At 56.0% G+C, this 23,146-nt stretch overlaps 6 protein-coding genes across 6 annotated transcripts; 4 read left to right on the plus strand and 2 right to left on the minus strand.

The window, feature by feature from the left end:
* Window positions 1–804: 804 nt before the first annotated feature.
* B0I36DRAFT_392092 (major facilitator superfamily domain-containing protein) lies at window positions 805–2,132 on the plus strand (the record flags this gene model as incomplete). Its single annotated transcript, XM_046161427.1, is given in 2 exon segments — window positions 805–2,063; window positions 2,078–2,132. 2 exon segments carry the CDS (start codon window positions 805–807, stop codon window positions 2,130–2,132), a joined length of 1,314 nt encoding a protein of 437 aa, XP_046019292.1.
* Window positions 2,133–2,610: 478 nt separating this feature from the next.
* Window positions 2,611–4,568, minus strand: B0I36DRAFT_312412 (uncharacterized protein). Its single transcript, XM_046152505.1, has 2 exons — window positions 3,741–4,568; window positions 2,611–3,657 (listed from the first exon to the last, which is right to left on the minus strand). Exons 1-2 carry the CDS (start codon window positions 4,115–4,117, stop codon window positions 3,108–3,110), a joined length of 927 nt encoding a protein of 308 aa, XP_046019293.1. The 5' UTR covers window positions 4,118–4,568; the 3' UTR covers window positions 2,611–3,107.
* A 1,895-nt stretch (window positions 4,569–6,463) lies between these two features.
* Window positions 6,464–9,832, minus strand: B0I36DRAFT_312413 (ATP dependent DNA ligase domain-containing protein). The gene is made up of 2 exons (XM_046152506.1): window positions 9,643–9,832; window positions 6,464–9,590 (listed from the first exon to the last, which is right to left on the minus strand). The coding sequence occupies exons 1-2, from the start codon at window positions 9,738–9,740 to the stop codon at window positions 6,707–6,709; spliced, it is 2,982 nt and encodes a 993-aa protein (XP_046019294.1). The 5' UTR covers window positions 9,741–9,832; the 3' UTR covers window positions 6,464–6,706.
* A 4,374-nt stretch (window positions 9,833–14,206) lies between these two features.
* On the plus strand, window positions 14,207–16,531 carry B0I36DRAFT_358428 (YjeF-related protein N-terminus-domain-containing protein; the record flags this gene model as incomplete). The annotated part of the gene is made up of 3 exons (XM_046157966.1): window positions 14,207–14,336; window positions 14,398–15,554; window positions 15,611–16,531. The coding sequence occupies 3 exons, from the start codon at window positions 14,207–14,209 to the stop codon at window positions 16,529–16,531; spliced, it is 2,208 nt and encodes a 735-aa protein (XP_046019295.1).
* Window positions 16,532–17,834: 1,303 nt separating this feature from the next.
* B0I36DRAFT_427499 (ASST-domain-containing protein) lies at window positions 17,835–19,937 on the plus strand (the record flags this gene model as incomplete). Its single annotated transcript, XM_046162429.1, has 2 exons — window positions 17,835–19,289; window positions 19,566–19,937. 2 exons carry the CDS (start codon window positions 17,835–17,837, stop codon window positions 19,770–19,772), a joined length of 1,662 nt encoding a protein of 553 aa, XP_046019296.1. The 3' UTR covers window positions 19,773–19,937.
* A 1,312-nt stretch (window positions 19,938–21,249) lies between these two features.
* B0I36DRAFT_358430 (uncharacterized protein) lies at window positions 21,250–21,975 on the plus strand (the record flags this gene model as incomplete). Its single annotated transcript, XM_046157967.1, has 2 exons — window positions 21,250–21,469; window positions 21,806–21,975. 2 exons carry the CDS (start codon window positions 21,250–21,252, stop codon window positions 21,973–21,975), a joined length of 390 nt encoding a protein of 129 aa, XP_046019297.1.
* Window positions 21,976–23,146: the final 1,171 nt, after the last annotated feature.

A 23,146-nucleotide genomic window follows, 5' to 3' on the forward strand; every position in this document is an offset into this window, starting at 1 on the left:
ATGAAAGGCTTGGCTTAGATCTGAGATGCCCTTCCGTCACCGGGGTTCAGCAGAAAACCATGACCAAAGCACCATTCAACGGCCCACAGCCAAGGGCAGACGACTCCATACCAAGACCTCTGCCCACCAATGTCCACTCGCCGCGATGGTGTCACACCCCCCGCCAATGTCGAGTTGCATCTTGTTGGCTAAGAGCTCTGCATTGCCCCTGCTTTACTGGCCGTGACTCGTAATTCTCGTCGGGACTCACCCCGCCCTGGTCAAAAAACATGCATGTCTGCCGTTGTTGGTTACAGACTTACGGTAGTCTGTGTCGGACACACCCCCGACAAATTACGGCGATGAGGTTGCAGTTGCACACGCCGGACCCATATCACCATCACGACATTCAAGGCTGAGGCGCATCATGCTTTACGAATCACAACACCCTGGGGAAAGAATTTTGGTACTTCCCGTGAGGATGCCAGAACTATTAAGATCATCACAATCCACCACAGCAGACCATATTCGCAGCGCCATGGATAGACTCACGGTATAGCCTCTGAAGCAGTTGGTTCTCTACACTATCTCCCTCCTGCTCATTTTTTCATTGTCTCCCACATAGCCAACTGCATCATCATGGCTCACAGTACCTCGTCGCTCGAGGCTGCAACTCCAACACAGACCTCCCAGCCGCCTGCCGAAGCCTCATGGCCATGGCTCGGCAAGGCGATCCCGTACGTCCGTGACCCTGAGCGGGTACTGGTCCTGAAGCTCGACGTGCTTCTCCTGAGCTGGGCTTTCATTGCCGGTCTGCTCAAGGACATGGACCAGTCGGCCACGACCGCAGCTTATGTCTCTGGGATGAAGGAGTCGCTCTCGCTTTACGGCAACGAGCTGGTCGAGTTCACAACGTACTTCTCTATCGGATATGCACTGGCTATTGTGCCATCCCAGATGATCCAGACCAAGGTCCGGCCTTCGCTATGGTTGCCCCTTTGTGAGACCATCTGGGGCGCCTTCACACTGGCCATATACAAAGCGCCCGACGCAAAGACAATCTTCATCCTGCGGTTCTTCCTGGGCGTCTTCGAGGCAACATCGTGGCCTGGCATTGTCAACCTCATTTTCAACTGGTACAAGCCTTCTGAGCTAGGCGTCCGGCTCGCCGTCTTTGGTGTCAGCGGTGTCGCGGGAAACATGTTTCTGGGCACGCTGCAGGCGGCGCTATACCGCAACATGAACGGCGTCAACGGCCTCGAAGGCTGGCAGTGGCTGTTCATCATCTCTGGGATAATCACCATTGTCTGGGGCTTCTACGGCTTGCTCATCATCCCGGACTCGCCCGGCCACACCCGGGCTCTGTACCTCACCGAGTCTGAGCGCGCGCTGGCCCGCGACAGGATGTCGGACGCGGGGACCAAGACGTCCGAGATGATCTCGGCCAAGACCTTGTTCCAGCGCATCCGCTACACGTTCCAGAACCCGCTCTCGTACCTCTTCCTCGCGGCGTACCTGCAGTTCGCGTGGGCCCAGCGCGCAAACTCGTACTTCCTGCTCTACCTCAAGGACGTCAAGGACAGCACGACTGGCCAGCCCCTATACTCGGTGTACAACGTCAACCTGATCCCCCTCGGCGGCTACGCGCTGTCCATCGTGTGCAACATTGGCCTCAACGCGCTCAGCGACCGCAAGAACTGGCGCTGGCAGGTCTCGTGCGGCGCCGCCGCGCTGCACCTCGTCGCGACGGCCGTGCTGGCCGCCTGGCCGGGCCACTCGCACGCGACCATCATGACCTTCTACTTCCTCACCTTCGCCACCGCGGCCTGGGGCTACGCCCTGCTCGCCTGGCTCGCCGAGGTCCTGCGCAAGGAACCCGAGGCCAGGTCGATCCTCGTCGGCACCGCCGTCACGCTCGTCTACGTCGGCCATGCCACGATCCCCCTGCGCGCGTGGAGGGTCAGCGACTCGCCGCGGTATCCTGTCGGGTTCCCCCTCGCGGCGGCGTTCTGTGTGGGCAGTATCGTGGCCATGCTGGGGATCAAGTTCTACGTCGAGCGCAGGCCGGAGATCATGGCTGTCGGGTTTGGCGCGAGAGACGGCGAGACGGTTGCGGTTACTGTTCAGGATGGCGGGGAGAGCGATTTGAATAATCTGCACAAAGTTGTCAGTGAGGAGGAGCCAAGTGAGGCGCCCCAGAAGAAGTAATTGTGTATACATCTAGTGGTTTGGTTCGATTTTGGTAGGGCAGGGACAGGAGCGTGCCAGAACATATAAGCAATACCACCACGATTGATGGTATACTATCTGTGGGCTCCCGTCTTGACACCACATCAGCACCGCAACTTGCACTTTACTCTGATCTACGATGTCCACTCTACGCCCAGTCTGAAGCGTCCCGGATCGACCAAGCGAATATCGAGGTTGGCTGAATATCGCATAACCAAAAAGAAATTCAGCCAATCAGAGGACTTGTGGTTTGTTGGTATGCAACTCCCTAACATTAGGAACTCGCCGCGTCCGGGTGCATACATTTCCCGATGAGTGTCACGCGGCCACTCGAGGGAGTTTGAGAGAGGGAGAAAGACTACTTGCTTTTCTCCCGGAGAAACAGGCCATCGCCACTTGTGACGCTTGCTTCGCAAAGCCTGTAAGTGTGGTTTTCGTTGAGTGCGTTGCGATATACTGGGACGAAGCAACAGATCCCCCTCGTGAGTGATCCTCCGCAGTGCGTCTAGAATGAAGCGAGGCGCGGGAAGCACAATAGAGTTGAGTCCTCCAACATGCCATATCTGCAATATGCATCTTGTGCGGCACATTCAGTTCATTGGACGACGCCAGGCCTTAAAAAACGACTCGAAAGCACCTCGGCGATGGGAACTGGACGTCCAACCGCCGCCCCAGATCTGATACAAACCAAAAGGGGACACTGGCCCGAAACATTCATGTGCTAACACGGTCATCAGCGTACATGACTTCCCAGAGTGGCTTTACACCATGGGTTGAAGAGTAATTCTTTTGATATTCCTCCGGTGAGTGAAAACGCAGCAAGGCTATATATATAGACATGAAGAAAACAAAAAAAGGCTGAAACCAAAGATAGCCATTCAAGAAACAAATGTCTACTCTCAGCTCTTCAACGAGCCACTGATACAGCCGTCACAACCAAAGCCGCTTGCCCCCGTGCCGTTCTTGAGCCAGCAGTTGGCGCTCTTGAAGCTGTTGTACGAGCCCGCCATGCCCGTGCGGAAGGTGAAGCTCCGGCAGCGGCTCGGGCTGTTCACGAGCTTGGAAAAGTCGGAAAAGCTGGCGCAGGCGTCCATGCAGTCGCGGTAGCTGTACGCGACGATGCCGGCAATGTCTGCAATGTAGACGGTCGCTCCGGAGGCGTCCTTGCGCTCTCCGGAGCCCATGTCGATGCTGCACAGCACGCTGAATTTGTCGTTATAGGACGTGCTCGCCACGTTGGCTCCTACACTCGAGCAGGTGTCGGCGACCTCGCCGACCTGGTCGGGGCGGGTGGGCGCATAGTCGACGACCAGCCCGTCCGAGTTTGTGGGCTGCGTCGAGCCGGCAGTGACGGTCCTCGTGACGGTCGCTGTGGCGCTAGTGACGGGATTGCTGGATGCGGCAGCACTGTCTCCGGCCGCCGTCCCACCAGATGATAGTCTTGCGAGTCTGTGTGTTTGCTTGTTAGTCTACCCAGTTGCTGGCCATTGCGAATCGATCCCTTGCTCAAGTTTGGCGAAGGCAATGCTTACTCTAAATTGCTCTCGCAACTCTTCAGCGAAGCACCAAGGCCGCCTCCCACGGCCGCTCCGACCAGGACGGCGACGGCAAGACCAACGGCAGCAGGCAAGATCCAGCCCCTCCTCCTCTTGGGTTGATACACTTCTGGCGAGTCCGGGTAGTACTGGCTGGGAGGTGCTGGCGGCAGCTGGCCATTGCCTGCGGCGCCATCGTACGTGACTGAGGACTGCGTGCCTGCCTTGTAGTACGGGTCATATGGCACCTGATGTTGCCCATGCGGGCTCTGCTGTAACGGCGGGGGCGTCGTCGACGTTGCCGAGTACTGTGTGGCTGACTGAGGAGGCCGCTCGTAGACTTCGAGACCTGGATGGTGCTGAACGACCTCCATGGTTCCGGGCTGTGGTTGTGGTCCGTGTAGACTATGGGATGTTTGAGCTTCCGTGCTTCCCGTATCCCGGATGGAATGGATGACCTCCCGAGGACGTAGACCGGAGGTCGAAGCAGAAAAGACTGAATGGAAGAGATTGACGGATCGCGAGTGAAAGACTTGATCAAAATGATTACAAAGAATTAACAGATCGTAGCTGTTAGTGGCCGCCCAGGTGAAATAGAACAGGGCGAAAGGATCACCAAAGGGTCTATTCGCAAGATGGGTGTGTGGAGAGAAAGAAAGGAAGAGGGGAACGAAAAGCGAAGCAGAGAGCCAGGTGCAGACTGCTGGGACAGGGCTGAAGGGCTTGTGTGCCTACAGGACTACTCCATACCTAGTCCATCGATTTGCGCAAGTTGGCCCCTGGTTTCAATGACACGCCAGGGGGGATGCTGGCCGTCGAATTTGCAGACCCCAATAGTGAGCATCGGGGAGACGAGTGGACCAGCCAGTGCAGACGGCCACGCAGGCAGGCTCTGCTCATCTCGCTATTAGCCCATCGGCCACACGACAGGACATGGGCCCACGATCTTGACTAGAGGACTCCGTAAGGTCGGTCTTGGCCGCCAGATACCCCTGGTCTGTTGCCTGGCGGGCAAAGGAGCAAGGAGCCTCGCGAATTAGGTTTAAACTAGCAGCCAGGGGTTTCCCTGGGCGGGTGAGCTGAGGTCCACGAAGGCTGCAGGTCAACTGCTTACCTGGACATGTGTAACAAAGGTACGTATAGTTGCCAGATCTGGAATAATTGCCCCATTCGGCGGTACCACAGGAACAAGCCACTGCCGAGGACCACAACACGAACAACGCCCAAGCTGTGGGTTCCCACACTCGCCTTGGCGTCCACCTCGCACCAGACCACTGCCGACAATATTTGTCGTGTGAGATGGTTCGGACTGGCTTGATGGAAAGTGCAGGGAGCAGATCCGGACGGGTTTGAAGCGGCTCTCATTCCCATGCCTCCAACGACTATTTGGCTTCTTCGGAGTATGGGCGATAAGCTCGGCCCCCAAGCGTCCGCCGGCCACCGGGGCTTATAACGGCGCGTAACTGTCAGCCCAGCGAGCGGATGGAGTCTTTCTAATGGAGCACGTCCCGACAACAGGCGCGTTCTGCATCGTGGTTGGGTGGGCTGGTCCAGCCCACACCGGACTGTCAGACAGCCGTGACATGGGGTCCCCTAGCGCTTTCATGCCCCAAACCCTGCTTCTCCAAGCGGGCAGGTCTCGCACTCGGCGGGACCATAGTGGAGCGCTCGTCTTGATTTCCTTTATCCCATTGCCAGAGCCGGCTCTTCAGCAGGTCGGCCCCGGCGAGGTGGTCCGGTTGTGCTAAGGCTGCTGACAGCTTTGAAATCAGAGCTGAACAGGAGTGGTATGACATCTTAGACTTTGGAGAGCGGCGGAGTACGAAACAATGTTCCACACACGGGGTTCTGGCTAGACACACCGGCCGAGCCGGGCTGCTACGACCTCGCCACTGCGTCTGCCAGCCATGCTTCCGAAGCAGCGACAATGGTCACTTATTACTTGCCCTTCACGACTGGCTGTGGCCTCTTTGACTCAGATCCCGATGGTTGGGCCAGTGTCTTCCGCCAGCCGCCAGTGGCTGAGCGTGGACTACAGCCATAGCCGCGAGCGCTTAGTAGCGCGGGCGCCGCTTAGCCTCCCATGACGGCGGCGGCTTTCTGCGCCAGTGCCAGCCAAACAGCTGTCGTCCACTGTTATTGTTGCTGACCGCACTGCGGTGTTCGCTTTTGCTTTGATTGCTCTGTGCCCAGATTCGCGATATTGAACCTTACAACGAGAATGGGCCGCGCGGTCTCGACTTCCTGGAGAATGGCAATCCAAAGCCAAGGAAATGCCCGGCCTGCTTCTTAACCGACCTTCTTGCTTGCGCTGCTGCCTGTCAACTTGGAAGCTCAACAAGGTGACATGAGGTGGGTTTCTCAATGCTGACGCGCCGGCGCGGCATCGACTCTCACATCATAGTAAGACACCCAAACCGTCCCACCAACAAGACTGACCTGCCCAGACCCTGCCAGTTGAGCTCGAACTCTCCGGTGCAGCCCAACAGCAGAATTTTTGCTCTCATTGTAGTTGTTACTGCCATATTGAACAGTATCTGATGCAAATCATTTTAGCTCTTGTGAAGAGCTTGGCGGCTCTATGTCGAACCATAGGCGCAATCATCCGCATGAAAGCTCCGATGAGCAGCTGTCTTTGGTAGCATCCGGGTTGCTTGCAGAACAATGGTATTGTCCTTTCAAGTCGGACTGTGCCTGCGCTAGCTTGCACTAGTTTTCGGGCTTGTCACATCGATTTTGCTTGTCGTCTTTGCTGGATCTGCACGGCTCATTTCACTCCAGCGAGCATTCGAAACCGCTCAACTTGATAGCTCTTTAGGCTTTGGGTCGTTTCGTTACTATTGCCCGCTATTGAGCTCACATCATGGAACAATCGTGCCCCGTGTTGAGCTCCAGGATGAACTTCTCAGCTTACAGCCATTCCATTCCCTTGCTGATGACTTCTGCAGGGGGCCTTGAGGGCTTTACAGTGGTGCATAGCGCTCTTCGTCTACGCGAGTCACGTTTTTCCAGCAGTCTTCTACCCATTGCTTTGTGACCACCCGGGGAAGTGGCGACCGTGTGCTAATGGTTGATCGAGCCGAAGTAGCCAGTCGTGCCTCCTCAACCTCATCCTGCGCCAAAATCACAACCTGTGTGATCGTTTCATCGTTAATATCGGCAACAAGATGGCCGCCACCGAAAGTGATCCAATTCCGAAGCCTGAGACTCGCGATTTCGGGGAAGCCATGCTCCTCTTCGAGATAGACGTTCAGGCCTCGGAAAATCTGGCCTTTGGTCGCGCCGCTATCATGACCATGCTCAGAGAGTTGGCGCAAGAAGAGCTCCTTGTCAAATGCGTGTTGAGAGTTGGCAATCTCTTTCTTTGGCATGTCCTTGAGCAAGGTCTTCAGCTCCTCCATATCCAGCTCCCGAGCATAGCTATCACCGAACTCGTCGATGTTGTCCTCTGCCATAGCTTTTACGCCATCTGTCGCATGGAACAGGTGCGATGGTTCGTACGGCAGAAGAAAGTCTGTATCGCTCTGAGCAAGGCAGTCAAGTATCCACTTGGGTCGAATAATGTCAACCTCACCAGCCTTGATCAGGCTGGCAACTTTGACAACTTTCTTGTCTGCAATCAGGATCTGCCCGTTGTCAGCATTAGCGCGTTGAGACACCTTTCCACCATTGGTTTTGACTAGCGTCTCGAGCTGGGTCTTAGTCTTCTTGACAGGTCCTACGCCTTCAGTCAAAATACACATTTCCAGCCCAGCGAAGATCTTGGTTGCCAGGCCCTTGAACTCGGGTGGTACATCGTCTTGGCCCGCAATGGCCACGTCCTTTTTGACGCGCTTGACAGCACGTCTTTTCTTCTCAATCGTCATGGCTGCCTCCTTGAGTTGCTCTTCTGCACCTTTTTTTAGATCGAGAAACTCCTGCCAATTCAAGGCTGCGTCCCATGACTTGTCGAGTTTGAGCGAACGGAATCGAGGGAAGCGTAACGTTATCTGCTTCGCAAACTGATCCGAGTAGCCTGCGCTGGCTGCCTTGACTGAGATCACAACAGACTGGCTCGGACGAATCCACATGTCGGGCTTTTCGCACTGCTGGCCTTGTGCTTGTCCTCCGAGCTCGATGTATTCGGTCGGTGGCTTCTTCGAGTCCCATTTCTGCCATTTGCCATCCGTCTCATGACGAAGCGCAGCGTAGTCCTCGGCGCGAAATCCACCTCCCACTTTGCAGAAGCTGTAATGCTTCTCGGGGTTTGCACCAGCCTCAATATCATTCTCCGTGGCTCGGAGTCCACAGAGAAATGACGAGAGGTTGCCACCACGGTGACCAGAGCCATAGAATCCGCCGATAACCACGACGTCTACGGACTCGCCGAACTCATCCATGTACTCCGGCTTGACCTTGACCCAGTCGTCGTTTCGCGAGTTGAGCCTGTACATAGACCGGGGGTTCTTGAGCACCAAGCCCTCAGACGAGTCCGCCACTACTCTGCGAAGCAGTGGCTCGATCTCATCAGCGGAGGTCGCCTTCGTGTACGGGTGAACCTCTAGCCGACGATGGGCACCAGGCACAGCTTGTTCGAGTGCATTATGTCTGTCTCGCAATGTGTATCGCGCAAGCGGCCGGTCGTTCAGATAAAGAATATCGAAAACTCGAAAGACAGGCCGTGGTCCCTCCGCGTCAGGGTTGCGTCCTTCTGCGAGCGCTGCGGTCTTTAAGGTGCCGAAGGGCATGATCTTGTCCATGGTCGGATCCCATGTGATCATCTCTCCGTCCAGGATAATATTTCTCACCCCATCAGCAAACGCGGACTTGAGATGACGTGTAAGTGCGCAGTTTTCGTCATAGAGTCCTTCACCATACAGGTAAGTGTAATCTTTTGCCTTTCGCGACCAGAAACAGAATCTCTTGCCTCCTCGAATCGAATCGTCTTCGATCATATGAAGCTGCATGCGTTCGCCGTCGAGTTTCTCCTCGATCCAAAACTCTGTGTCGTCCTCGACGGGGCTCGATCTGTTGAGTCGCTCTACCATCTTTTGAAAGGAAGTCGAGACCTGAAACTGAGCGAGCTGAGGCTGGAAGCACTGCATAATGGTGACGTCCTGGCTCTCTTTGTTGAGACTAAAGGCTGGATCATGAAGCTCCCAGCAGACACGTCGCAGGCTTGACGACACGCTGAATAGTGTCTCGCCTTCTGGATGCCACAGATCAAGGAAAGTACGCTCAGTAGCGCCGACTTTCATCTGCTTGAGGATGATGCGGACCAGCCACATGAGTTCTTCCGGGTTCATCCGTTGGTAGAAGGTCTCGAAGATAGGCAACTGCTCAGCCTCACCCAAGGCCACGGCAAGTTTATCCAGTAGCTCGTTGACGTCGGCGATGGTCATGTCGCCAGGGTCGATGCGCATTGGCCGTTTTGAGAGGACCTCGAAGCAACGCCCGGCGAAGTCACCAGCCATACGACTGGCAGCCGACTGGCCAGGTAATTTCCAGTGGAGGATGTTGTAGCCATCTTCGGAATTCTTGTCAATTTTCATCAGCTTGACGAGGAGTTTGCCAATATTGCTTTCTTTGAGACCGTAATTGCCGCGGTCACGATCCGATGCTGGCAGGATGAGACGGAGAGCAGGGTAAAAATCGTTGCCGACTTCTTTGCGCCAGCGGGATATAAAGCGCTCGATGATGGCACGTCGCTGCTCCTGTGGAGAGTGTTTGCTGGGGCCATGCGGGCCGACCTTGGATCTTGGCGGCCCCGAGGGCTGCTTTTTGTTCTCGTTCAGGGGGTTGAAGAGATTCAGGTAGAGCTCCGAGAAGAGCAGCGTCTTGGAGTGGTTTTTTGGGCGGTTGGGATATCTGGCAAATATCAGTACGTTGATATTCCTGATCCGCGAGATGACGGCCATACTTTTCATCCAACTCCTGCAGCGTTTGTCCCCCTACGACGTATTGGCGTTCTTCTTCATCCTCAGCCTCCGCAGTGGTGGCTGTTGGCTTGACCGGCATTCTGATGATGCAGCTGTACGAACTCAAGCCGTCAGGGCAACGAGAGTCCAGGAAACAGAGAGCATGTCAAATTGTGCACAGTCGCATGAGCCTCCCCAGTGGCTTTTGGGGGTCTCAAGCTGTGGGATTTTGTAGCTTTTGTACTGTTGTCGTGAAGACCGGGGTCCGTGGTGGCACTAGGAGGTGCAGTGCTGCCTGGGACTTCTGCCTGCGCTGGCCGTTCTTGGGCCACTCAATGCTGCCAATTGCTGCTGCAAACACTTGACGATGCGATTGGACCAGTCCTTCAGGATAACAAGGGAGCGTATCGTACAGCTACGCCCGGAGCTTGTGGTTACTGCATGGTGGAGGCCAGAGGACCAAAGTGATGGCCACGTCCAGTATTGTATGCTTCGCATGACGTGAACCAGACTTGCCAAGGAGACTGCCCCGCAGCGCGTCCAGCATGCTTTGGTGGGGACAGGCAGGACCTCCAGTGCTAACATGGCCCTGGCCAGAGGGGGCAGAGCACTGACCGGCCCACCAACACGCTGCGACGCGCTCCAGCTGCCGCACGCAGGATCGCGCCCACCCCCAATCAATTAAGCCGATATCGATTGCCCTTGCAGCTGCCGTTGTTTTCATGCAGCCGCATCCTCGCCTGCCGTCGCCACCACGAGGCACACGGTCCGCCCTCACAAAGCTCAAGTGTCGACTCGGCATGGATGCGAGTCGGTCGCGACGCCCCTCTTTGGACAGCAGCAAGACCGTCACCTCTCCATTCTCTGGATGAACACCAGAACAGGCATTCTCAGGCTGTCTTTGAGTCCCTCGCTCCGCTCACCACCGCCAACCAGGCCGACGCTCAGCCGTGTCCCACTACCAGGGCCCTGGAGACAGTCTTTCTTCTGCCGGCATTCTGCCACCATGTTCAAGGAGGCAAACGCCAGATTCAAGTCCTCGGCACTCTCAGAGGCTCCAGGCAAGACCAATGCTTCAAGGTCCGCGACTGCCCAGATTTCATCCCTCCATAACGGCACAATCACGGATCTTTCCTGGAAAGGCCAACGGTCCATAGGCTCGAGCACTGCGACCTCAAAGGCAGCCACCAACTCCTCGTCTTGGCCGACACACAACAAGCCGCCGGTTCCAAGTTCTTCCACCCGGGGAATGACAACGAACAGCCTGGCCAATCTCTGCCACCGCGCCGACTCCTTCACCCACGCTGCTGCTCCAACCATGGCGTCTCAGTCAAGAACCGTCGCATCCGTGCTCATTAATGATGACGACTTCAGCGACGATGACCACCTCGATCTCGAGTACAAGTGCCCAGCCGCATTGCCTTCCCTGCCAGCAGCGAGCAAGCCGTCGAGCAACACTACAGCCGAACTTCCTACCAGCGAAATACCATGGTCCTCATCGCCACAGTCCCACATGTTTCCTCCATTGGCATCCTCAAGCAACAGCAGAGCTGTCAAACGGGACTCCTCCGGCTTAGCTGGTACAATCGCCGAGCCACCCAGACCCAAAAAGAGGACGTTGCCAAGCAGTTTTAAGCGTACTGAGACACAGTCCTCTACCCAGCCTGGGAGCGAGTGGAAACCCTCTGTAGTGCCGCCGAGCAACGCCACAAAGGCGGTGGCAACTCCTGCCAAACCACGCCAAAATGTTCCGTGGGACTTGACGTATAGCGCGACCAAGGAGCAAAAGAAACAGCTCAAGAACCAGGCATCCAAGTCGAAACAAGGTCCCGAGACAACCAAGGACGAGGCGTTGGAGGCCGCTATGGGTCGTTCTAGGCAGGCACGTAATACTGCAATCTCCCTCAGCTCTGAACAACAGCAAGTTCTCAACCTGGTTGTGGAGCAGAGGAAGAGCGTGTTCTTCACAGGCCCTGCAGGAACGGGCAAGTCTGTTCTTCTGCGTGCAATCATTGCCGAGCTGAAGAAGAAGTGGGCAAGAGACCCTGAGCGCCTCAGCGTGACCGCGTCAACCGGCCTGGCTGCATGCAATATTGGTGGTCAGACTTTGCACAGCTTCGCTGGCATTGGCCTTGGCAAGGAAGATGTGCCCACATTGGTAAAGAAGATCCGGCGAACTCCGCGCGCCAAGAACCGCTGGCTACGGACCAAGACTCTCATCATCGATGAAGTCTCCATGGTTGATGGCGAGCTCTTCGATAAGCTTGACCACGTCGCGCGCCTGATCCGCAACAATGGGCGTCCTTGGGGTGGCATTCAGGTCATCATCACGGGCGATTTCTTTCAACTGCCGCCTGTTCCGGACGGCGACAAGAAAAAGGATGTAAAGTTCGCCTTCGAAGCTGAGACCTGGAACACTTCTATTGATCACACCATTGGTCTAACGCAAGTCTTCCGGCAAAGAGACCCCGGTAAGTGACCCCGACTACTTGCCTTCTTGACACCCCTATTGACCTCGTCCTGGCAGAGTTCGCCGGAATGTTAAATGAGATGCGCTTGGGTCGAATGAGTGACAGTACTGTCAAGATCTTCAAAGACTTGTCGCGTCCGCTGGAATTTAACGACAACGTAGGAGTGACCGAATTGTAAGTTTCAGCCGTTACCCATGCTTAGACCGCAGCCATTGCTGACTTGATCAGGTTTCCGACCAAATTTGAGGTCGAGAGGTCTAATGAAGTACGTCTTCGGCAGCTTCCTGGTGAAGTGCACAATTACGACTCGGCGGATTCGGGCGAACAGACGATACGGGACAAGCTCTTGCAACACATGATGGCACCTAAAGTCTTGGCCCTCAAGAAAGGCGCGCAAGTGATGCTCATCAAAAACCTTGATGACACACTGGTCAATGGATCACTCGGCAAGGTCATTGCCTTTATGAACGAGGCAACCTTCAGCGTCTGGTCTGATCGTGAGAACGCGGGCGAGCAGAATGGAGACGATCCCATCACCGACGGTGCGAAGAAGATCCGTGGTTTCACCATAGATGCCGGATCCATGAAAGATGTCAAGGAGTACCCGGTGGTCAGATTCAATGCCACGGATGGAACGCACCGCAGCCTGTTGTGTACTCCTGAGGAGTGGAAAGTCGAGCTGCCGACTGGCGAAGTCCAGGCATCACGAAAACAGCTGCCTCTGATTCTCGCATGGGCTCTGTCCATCCATAAAGCCCAAGGCCAAACCCTCGAGAGAGTCAAAGTTGATCTCGGCAAAGCATTTGAAAAGGGTCAGGCTTACGTTGCCCTCTCTCGCGCTGTAAGCAAAGCGGGCCTGCAAGTTTTACGGTTCGAAAAGAGCAAGGTGATGGCCCATCCTCGTGTCATTGCTTTCTACAACCGGTTGTACAGCGTCGACATGGCTCTTGCAGCTCCGAAGAAACCCAACACAATCAAGGATTTTACCAACAAGACCTCCGGCTTCCCGATGAATGGCCGAGGCGTAGAGGTCATTGATCTGGATGAAGAAGAGGCAATGGCTGCAGCATATGCTTAGACACGTTGGTAATTCGAGTATACTCCTCGTTTCCCTTGTTTACATGTTTGGCGCCCGGTATGCACTTCACCCTTTGCTTAGCAAACTCCGGGGCAACAGTGCCAGATCTAGGGCCCAGAAGAGGAGTTCCTGGCGCAACGGCGATAGAAGTACATGATACCACTACATCTTTGTCAATGATTCAAAGCAGATTTTAGCAAGAGACTACTTAGCTAATTCCATTGTCCACGCGTGCAGCCTAGTGATTGTCCAGAAAAATAGAAGCGCAGTCCACTTCTGCATACATTGTTCTATGCCGTAATACAATCAGAAGAACAAGACTTGACCGCTCAGTAAAGGCACCGCTTTTGAGATGCTGTCCTGGTTCAAGGCAAGCCAGCGAGGCATGAGCGAGCTGACTGGGTGGGTGGTTGTGACTTATCGATAAAGAAAGCTTAATCTGGAGGGCATGCGGGCTCGCCCTTGCCGTGCGAAACACCACCACATGCCACTTCCCCCGTGCCAAAGAAAGTGCCGGCGAGACCAAATAGGCAATCTCCCACCCCCGACCCCAAATACAGCGCCAGACACATCCTCGCGACACCAGCACCGACCGCACCGACGAAGGCTGCGACGCCACCAGCCACGAAGCCGCCATCGCAACGGTCGCGAGGACACAACTCGCATCGCAGCGCATCGTTCCTCCGTGCTCGTCAGCTTCGGGCTGCGTGTCCAGTCGTGCCTGCAGGTACCCTCTGCGGACCCAAGCAGCAGCTCAGGCCGCTGCGCCCGACGACCCTGCGCCCGACCGCCCTCGCTCGCATCCGTCCAGGTGGCACTCATCCCGTTCGCGCCAAAAGCTTTCTAGGGCGACTTTGCCCCGTCACTCGGGCTCGACAGGCAGGCAGCCGTCACCTCAATCATCGTGGTCGTGCGCGACTGTCTTTGGGCAAGCTCTTGTCAAGCAGAACTCCCTACCGACACCAACAACACAGACGTTCGGTCCCAGAGACCCGCCCATCCCTCACGACAACAAACATGGCTGCATCCTATATCGCGCCATGGACGGGCAAGCAAGTCATAGTTGAGCTCGCTGCTCCCCCGCACGAGCGGATACAGGGCACAATAGCGGATCTCGTTCCTCAGAGTCACCTGGGATTAGAGAATGGTAAGCGCAAACTCTTCTGGCATGGTCCATTGATGGAGGAGGTGGTTGACAAGACTCTCAGCATATTATCTCAGCTCAGGACAGATGCTCTTGCATCTCACCATTGCCTCAAGCAACATCCGCGACCTCCAGATCATCTCCTCAGCCGCCACCGAGGCACCACATAGTCGCCAGAACTCCGCCTACACGATCCCATCTTACGCATCTCCAGCCACGCTCCAGCAGCCAAGCGCCCCGCTACCATTTCATGATCCTGCCATCATCAGCATGAACGAACGGCCGGAGAAGATAGTGGCGCAAGACGAGAATATCCAGCCAGCAGCATACGGAAATACAGCAAGGCAGAGAAACAGTGTCGTGATTATGAATCCAGCAGATCGCATGACGTTCTCGTCTCCGGATCAGACTGACACGACCACCACACCCGGCCCAGTAGCCGAACTCCAGGCCCCTGTCAACGAACCTGGAAGGCTGGATACGACCGACGACGACGAAGTCCTTGGTACACCAACAGCAGAGACTCCGCAAGCGGCTGCTTTGAAAGGCAAATCGAATCGCAGTCGTAACAGGAAGAAGGGTCGAAATGGCCAGCAGGAGGTAAATGGTGCACAAGATTCGCGGACGAAAGCCACAACGCAAGGGAAAGGATGGAGGCAGACGCCGATACTTGAGTCGACGAATTCATTCCAGCCCTTTGCATCCCTACGAAAGAGCCAGAACAGGCGTGGTCTGGCGGGACCGAACGGAGAAAATGGCTGGGCTTCGGAGGATGTTACGGACGTCCAGGAAGCTGGAGATTTTGACTTCGAGGGTGGGCTTGCTAAGTTCGACAAGCGCACGATCTTTAATGAGATGCAGAAACAGGATGAGGTCGATGAGTCACTACGGTTAGTCGGGCACAACCGGCTGCCGAGACCGAAACCCGGCACTGCGGGGGGCAAGAACCTTCACTATTCCGAGAACGTGTTGGATCTGCCGTCTGGCTCTGGGCAAAGAATGAAGGAAACGCCAGACGATTTCTGGAAAAGTGAGGCTGATGATGGCATCCTGAGACACGATGGGGAACGGCTAAGCGGGCGAGAGGGCGGTAGCGGCCGTACGTCTCGCCTCCGGGGAGATTCTCGAATGTCAACCTCCCGCCGCTCTCAATCTCGCAAGGCTAGTGGCACAGCGACGATCGGTGGTGCGGGGAGCCTTCCGATTCGAGTCAACTCCAGCGTGAGTGCACTCTTTTCCATATCCATTGCCGATTATCGATGCTAACCATTCTCCAGCTCGCCACACACTCTGCCGGCCAAGGTCTTTACGCTGTTCCTTCGAATCGCAAAGTCGAGACCGTCACACATCTCCAAATGCTCGTAGTGGAGAACGTTGCGCAGAACGACTTTGAGCTCACTGATGAGCTCATGGCCGAAAATGCAGGACGGAGCATTGCAGAGGTTGCCATGAAGGCGCTGCAGGATCCCGCGATGAAGCTACGGAAGGATTCTGTCTCGAACTCACAAGTGCCCACAATAGCAGTCTTGGCTGGCAACAACAAGTCAGGCATACGGGCGGTCGCTGCCGGACGCCATCTTCGCAATCGGGGCATCAATGTCTTGATAACCGTGGTCGGCATCGAACGCGAAAAGGATCTCCTTGACGATCTTCGGAAGCAGATCCGCCTCTTTCGTAATTTTGGCGGCTCGGTCACGACAAGTGCAGGTTTGTACGAGCAGTTGACGAAACCCACGGACAGCCTCAGCTCGTCGCCTCAAGCCTCAGTCACGCTGATCATCGATGCGCTTCTTGGACTCACCATCTCATTTGAGGAGCTACGCAAATCAGAGCAAGCCACAACATACGAACTAATGCAATGGGCGAACCGCAATGAAGCGTTTGTCATGGCGGTCGATATTCCGAGCGGCATTGAGCCTTCCAGCGGCAAGGTCAATGTCATTGACGGAGCAAAGCTGTACGTGCACCCGCGTTATGTCGTCGCTTTAGGTGTACCGAAGCAGGGGCTGCTCAGGGCCATTGAGATGGGCGATGAGTCGGGAGACGTCTTCATGGTCGATGAATGGAAGCTGTACCTGGCGGACATTGGTCTGGGCGCTCTCGTCTGGCGCAAAGCGGGCACCAAGATCCGCAAGGGCGTCGACTTTGATGGCAACGGGGTTCTCGAGCTTCGCTATCAGCCACCAGTGCTGGCATGAGCTCCTTGCAGGTGTTCTTCGGGCCGGCCATATGACTCTGCACTGCCTAAAAGTTCCGTCCTGTGAAGCCACAGTACCCTTTCCTCTCATTTTGAATTCCTTCTGAACGCCACTTCGGCTCCTCTCTCGAGAGAAGGGCCGACGGGGGTTTTAGCGAGCATGCCTGGCATTAACCATACCCTTTCTATGCATTTACATTGGGCGTTATTATATATTTCCCTTCGCGCGATGTCGGCGTGGTGTAGTCCCTATCCAGACTGCTGGGCAGGGCAGCATGTCGTAGATAGAATGCTGCGTAGCCTGCAGAGCAGGTAATCAAGTTACTCATTGCATTCTTCAGTTAAAGCCCTGCCGGGATAACACCAGCTGTTTCTGACTGTTTTGATTGCATCCCTCCCGCCTTCGTGGCCATGGAAACAAGGACTCCGGGAGTACGGAGTGAACAGGAACGAGTGTTGCATCGTGCTACACACTGAGAAAAATTAAGAAGGTTCCTACTGCAGTGTCTCCCGGATCGTGCCGTGCCACGCTGCTATCAATGGATGCTCGGTATGCTCTTTCCTGAATGACCTAGTGCTATGTGCTCTTCAGCAAAAAGCGCTCGACATTTGGTTGGCAGAGAAAACATCCGCAATCGACGATCTACTCCTATCTGCAGTGCAATTTGACAGCTCGAGCGCTCGCAAAGCCTCGCTATCACTCAGTTTGCCCGGTGCCCTTGAAACTGCCACGGAAACCCAGTCCTTGTTATCTCGCATCCTCCGCCTTCTCGCGTCCTGGGAGACACCGCCAACACTTCGTGCTGTTCCTGTGCGACCTCAGCCCACATGATGGAGCGCCAAGCTGTCGCGGTGCGCAAGCGAGATGTTAAACGCACCCAATGTACTTAATGACACACCGTACACATCTACGGACGTTCACTACTGGCATGTGAGCCCGTGTAACACTTGTCTTGGGATCCGGCCGGGATCGCTGTCCAAGAACTGACTGCTCACATCCGCGATGCCGTAGCCCGCTTGGTTCTACAACTTGAGGATCGCACGGCTTCTGGGCTTATTCTGGCTCGTCCGCTGCTCTTTCGTGCCACTGGTCACACGCCTTGAGTTCTGTGTGTGCCAAATCGCTCGCCGTGAGGGGTCGTCTGCAATAGGTACCATGGAAATATTTGCTCTTTTGAAGTTCATCTCTTGTACGATTTGAGGACGGCGGACAGCACGATTCGCTTGCCGCCGCAGGCGGGTTTCCACTTACCCAGTCGATTCGACACTCTTTACTAGCCGGACATTGTGTACTTGGACGCGAGATGCACTGCTCGGCGATCACTCTTTGTTGTGGCGGCGTCGTCTGGCTCCTCTCTGCCTTTGTTTTGGCCGACGTCCCGCATCTCTGGGCCAACGACACCGCCAGTGTGATGCTGTGGGAGTCTGGCGCGTTGGGCCCCCTCCCAAACCAGACCTTCCTGTCCTCGGACGTCAGGGCGCCGATATTCATGATACATACGTTCGACAGGGACCGCGTGTCGTCGTCGGCGGGCTCCCACATCTTCCTCTCGGCGGCAGTCGGCCGGCAGCGCCAGAGCCCGATGATCCTCAGCGCTCGCGATCTCAGCGTCGTCTACATCGACCCGACGTGGAACGGCGGGGGTACGGCCAACTACCAGAGGCACCGGGGCCAAGACTCTTACCTCACGTTCTGGACGGGCAAGGGCCACGTCGGCTGGGGCGCGGGGGGTTGCATCCTGCTCGACGAGCGCTACCACATTGTCCGAAATATTACGACGACGAGGACGACGGGATATCTGGGGTTTGAGGGCGCCGATAATCACGAGTGCGAGCTTACGCACGACGGTGGCGCGCTCATCACCGTCTACTACAAGAGGAACTTCCATCTCGACGTGACGAGTCCCGCAGCAGGTGGTGGCGACGGCAGTGGTGATGGTGTTAGTGGTAGCGACGAACTCGGACTCGGACCCGGCGCGCTCATCCGCGAAAGCGCGTTCCAAGAGATTGACATCGAGACCGGGGAGGCGCGGTTCACGTGGACCGCCACGGACCACTTTGCCTTCGACGAGTCGCTCAACCCGTACGCCGCCGCGAACGATGCTAATGCTTCTGCTGCTGCTGCTGTCCCTGTCTCCAGGGAGGAAGCAAGAGAAGAAGAAGAAGAAGAAGAAGGAGGAGGTTGGGACTGGTTCCACCTGAACTCGGTCCAGAAGACGCCCGCGGGGGACTACCTCGTCTCGGCGCGGCACCTGTGCGTGCTGGCCCTGGTCAGCGGCCGGGACGGCAGCGTGGTCTGGCGGCTCGGCGGGAAGCACAGCGACTTTGCGGACCTGGCTGGCGGGGATGCCGCGGATTTCTGCTTCCAGCACCACGCGCGCTTTGTCTTCTCTGGCGATGACGATGATGATGATGATGATGAGGGCAACGAGGGCGAGAACGGGAAGAGGACAGAGGAGATTGAACTCACACTGTTCGACAACCACGCGATGCACGCCACGTCCCTGACGCCAGGGTGCAAGCGCGACTGCTCGCGCGCCCTGCGGCTGCGCCTCGACCTGGCCGCCATGACGGTGGACATTGTGCACAGCTGGACGCATCCCCAGAGCGTGCAGGCCTGGGCGCAGGGCGGCGTCCAGGCTCTGCCCGGAAAAGCAAGACGAGGACGACGAGGACGAGGACGAGGCGGCGCAATGATTGGCTGGGGCACGGTGCCGTCGTTCTCAGAGGTCGATGGCGAGGGAACTACGGTGCTCGAGGTGCAGCTCAGCCCGTGGGAGACTGCTGCCGGTGGGAGGCACAACGGGGCGAGCGTGTATCGCGTGTACAAGAAGCATGGGTTCAGGGCTTTCCCATCCTGGGGCCCGAGTGTTGCGGTGAAGCACGGGAGGGCACATGTCAGTTGGAACGGGGCGACAGAGGTGAGCTCGTGGGAAGTGGTGAGTTCTCGTGAGAGCAGGCTGCTTTCCCAGCCAGCCAAGCATCGTCTCGGATCCGGCCACGACAGAAACTGACGGGTATTTGGGTGGTTCTAGCTGGGAGGGCGTGATCCAAGAGTCCTCACGTCCCTGGGTGTCCGCGCTCCACGAGCGGGCTTCGAGACGGAGATACAGATCCCCGAGTCAGATGACGTGACGGTCGTCCAGATTGCCGCCCTTGATGTAGACGGCAATGAGCTCGGCTTCACGGATGTCGTCGATGCCCGGGGCGGAACCAAGCTGACGCCTGATATACAGCTCTAACTTGGTCCCCACGGACAGCTGTGGTCGTGCCTCTGCACGGCAGGCCATTGGACTGGAAGAGCATAGACGTGGACAGAGTCCAGCCAGTTTGATCTAGAGAATTGGGAGTTTGGAGATGCGCTTGCCTGACTGCCCCTGTAAGAGTGGTAGGGCACTCTGGGCAGCCATCCGAGCATCTGAGGAAGAAAAGAGAAAGAGGGAAAAAAAAGAGGGAGAGAGAAAAACAGTCATCGGCGCGGAATGCGGACAGGGCAGCAGATTGCCTGATTCGTCTGCCGTGCCGCCCTGGGATTGGCTGCCCAACTGTGGCACCCGGTTCCCTTGACGGTACGAAATGTGGAGATGGCCCTGGTCCGGCACCAATCTTCGCCGTCTTACAATGGTTGCCTACGGCATGTATCCTCGTCGTCCTCGTCGTCGTTCGTGGTTTTGTCGTCACGTCATTCGCGTGTGTGTCATGCATTGGGCGCAGATGGATGACGCCGTCCATTCACCTTTCCACAGAGCTTTACGACAGGCGCCGCAAAGACATCGGCATGGACATGCTTGACAAATTGCCATGCAGATCGCCAGGCATCAATGCCGGCACAAGCTTGCAATGACACAATTGCCCCGAATTCTGAAAAGTCAATGTCATTGGGAATGGTATGGCGGTCGAGTTTCCCAGCTGGAAATGCAGGCCGAAGCCGAGTGATGCACCACGCCGATTGGGCAGGGTTCCAGACTGTGGACCCAAACCAGCCGATCGGAGTTCGGAGCCGGGGGCCCCAGGGGAGAAGTGGGGCAGGGCAGCCCCAGGCATCCAGGGCGGTGCGTTGTTGTCAAACACTCCACACAACACGGAGTCAGAAAATATCTTTCTGCAAGGCACGGAATATGCGTAATCAAGGGCTTGGCTGCCACAAGTCACTGGCCAGCACATCTGCCGAGCAGGGGCCAGACTGCACTGCCCCCCGTGATGCATGTCTCGTCACCTTTGACATGTCGGAGTTGGGGAATCGCATCCAAAAGTGAGCGCCGAAGCTGGCAAGGCTCAGCCACGACGTCTGCGGTTGAGTCATTCGTTGAGATGAGTCCGGAGCTCTTGACAGCGGGCCAAGACCCGACATGTCTGGCTTGCCGGGTCCAGAGCCGCGTGGTGGGTGGAGCCTTCAGCCCTGGCGGTTTGGCGTCAGGCCTAAGCAAGCCACGCGTGCTGGGCATCATGGTGAGCCATCATGGCGAGGGAGCCATCACACTAGTAACCTGCACGGCGTACCTCGACTCTGCTGTTCGTTCAAGTTGGATCGGGATACTTAAGTGACGCCTCGTCCCGTCCTCTTGGGTTGGAAATGCAATCATCACTCGCAGCAAACACATCACCGTCACACACACAACACAAACAAAGACTTCAAACACTTCTCACCAAAGACAATCTCAGAACTCCAAAATTCTTCATCCACAGTTGCAACCCAAGGAAACCATACCACAACTCAATATGCCTTCCATCTTCTCCCGCAAGAGCAGCCGCATGGCCAGCATGGACAGCAGCAACTATGCCGACAGCACCTACGCCGACTTTGAGTCCGTCTACTCGTACGACATCAAGGAGGACGCGAGGCAACACTTTACTACCACGACTATGGACAGCAAGTCCAAGTCGTCATCCTCGTCCAGTGGACGCATCACACCAGAAGAGCTGGCCAAGTACCAGAAGAGTAAGCCTTGGCAGACGCTCGTAGTAACAACGCCCCACTAATCTATTCCAGTGGCTATGCGACACTCCATGAGAATGTGTTAGAAAGCATTTTGGTGGGAGTGTTTCTGTATTTGGGAACCAATGATTATACGAACAAGTCGGTTGTTCGTACGATAGGCGTTGGGGCGTTTTTATCTCATTCATTTACTCGTCATCCATTGGCTTTCGTTGAGGACTGCACTTCCTTTTTTCCTTGCATCCTTACATTCTGCTGTGGGGCTAATCCCACGGCGAAGTACCCGTCACGCTTTAGATACCATTGAATACACACAATCTCATAAACCACTGAACTCAGAGATTCCCCGCTGGCTCGTGTTTGCTTCATCCTTTGGCAACCTGCATCTTATCCACTCCCGTACCGCAACAGCTCAGATCAGCTCAGCTCAGCTCGGCTCCGGCCCGGAAACCAACAACCCCTCTTTCCTCAAGCCGGATTCGGGCAAAAAGCTAGCGTCACAAGACTGACTGGCTAGCCTGACAGGTCCTCAAACACACACGGAAGCTCAGCTCCCCAGCCGGGCTCTAAACCGTCCCCCAGTATCCACACACATACACACACATTACAGCCGCACGTGGTGGAATGTCTCGCCCATGTGGCGCCGCCACGAGAGTGTGATAACTCTCTAATATAGTACAGAGAACCAGCGTCCAAGCCCGAGCCCCGGCCCAGGCCTCAGCTGCCAAGGCTGCCCAGAGTCGAGGCGCGACGCGCCCGCCAGAACAAAAAAGTCAAGACAGGGAACGACATCGGGGACGGGGAAGAAGAATGGCCTACCAAGGCCATTGGCGTCCCCGCTCCTCTCGATTCACTGGAGGGCTGATGTGCGGGGAGACGGCGTGAATCTTTGCTTGATCGCACCGGATGGTGAATGCCCGCACTCCGAAGCCGAGAGCTTGGTAGGGAATGGCTCGGGGTCGGATTGAGGAGTCAGCCATGATTATTTGGGGAGATAAGCTTAAGACTAAGCGAAACTCAAGGAGTGTAGTGCCGCGTGGTGCACACGCTCTTTTGGTTGGGCCCGGTGCGTTTGCTCCAGGCATCAGCTTTTGGTGTTCTCGTAGAATGCAGACAGGATGTGATTCACATGTACTTTTGGGGGGACATTGGACAATTTCACAGGAGCATCATGGAGTGGGCACTCTGATGCGATGTGCTTGAAATACATTGCTGTGCCAAACATGAACCCGAAATCGCACTGGCAGTTGCCCATATCAAGGGGTTGAGTAGGCTCTGTAGCATGCACCTCGATCATTATCTCTGCTTCCCATCATGTGGACTTTTCGACGGCAGGCACAGTTTGTCGCACATCTTTCCACATGGGAGACCCGCGTCATTGCTAGTGATAGGCTATAGGGACGTACTGTGATTGCGTATACTGTATATATAGCGTACCTTAGGTGCCTAGTGTAGGTACCATTAATTATATGCTGCCACTGCTTCTCAAAAGGGGAGGTGCTCAAGGTCCCCCAGATGCTTGTTTCGACCACGCGTCTCGCGCCTGCCTCTCGCCGTCGCCCGTCTGTGGAGCCGGCATGCACCACCGTTCCCCACAAGTAAGTCAACTGTCAAGCAAGGTCGCTGCCTAAGGCAGGCCTCGTCATCTGAACAATGCCTTTGCATGCGAATTTTGAGAAC

This window comes from Microdochium trichocladiopsis, assembly GCF_020744255.1.
Source record: "Microdochium trichocladiopsis strain MPI-CAGE-CH-0230 chromosome Unknown B0I36scaffold_1, whole genome shotgun sequence".
In the NCBI taxonomy this organism is placed as follows: domain Eukaryota; kingdom Fungi; phylum Ascomycota; class Sordariomycetes; order Xylariales; family Microdochiaceae; genus Microdochium; species Microdochium trichocladiopsis.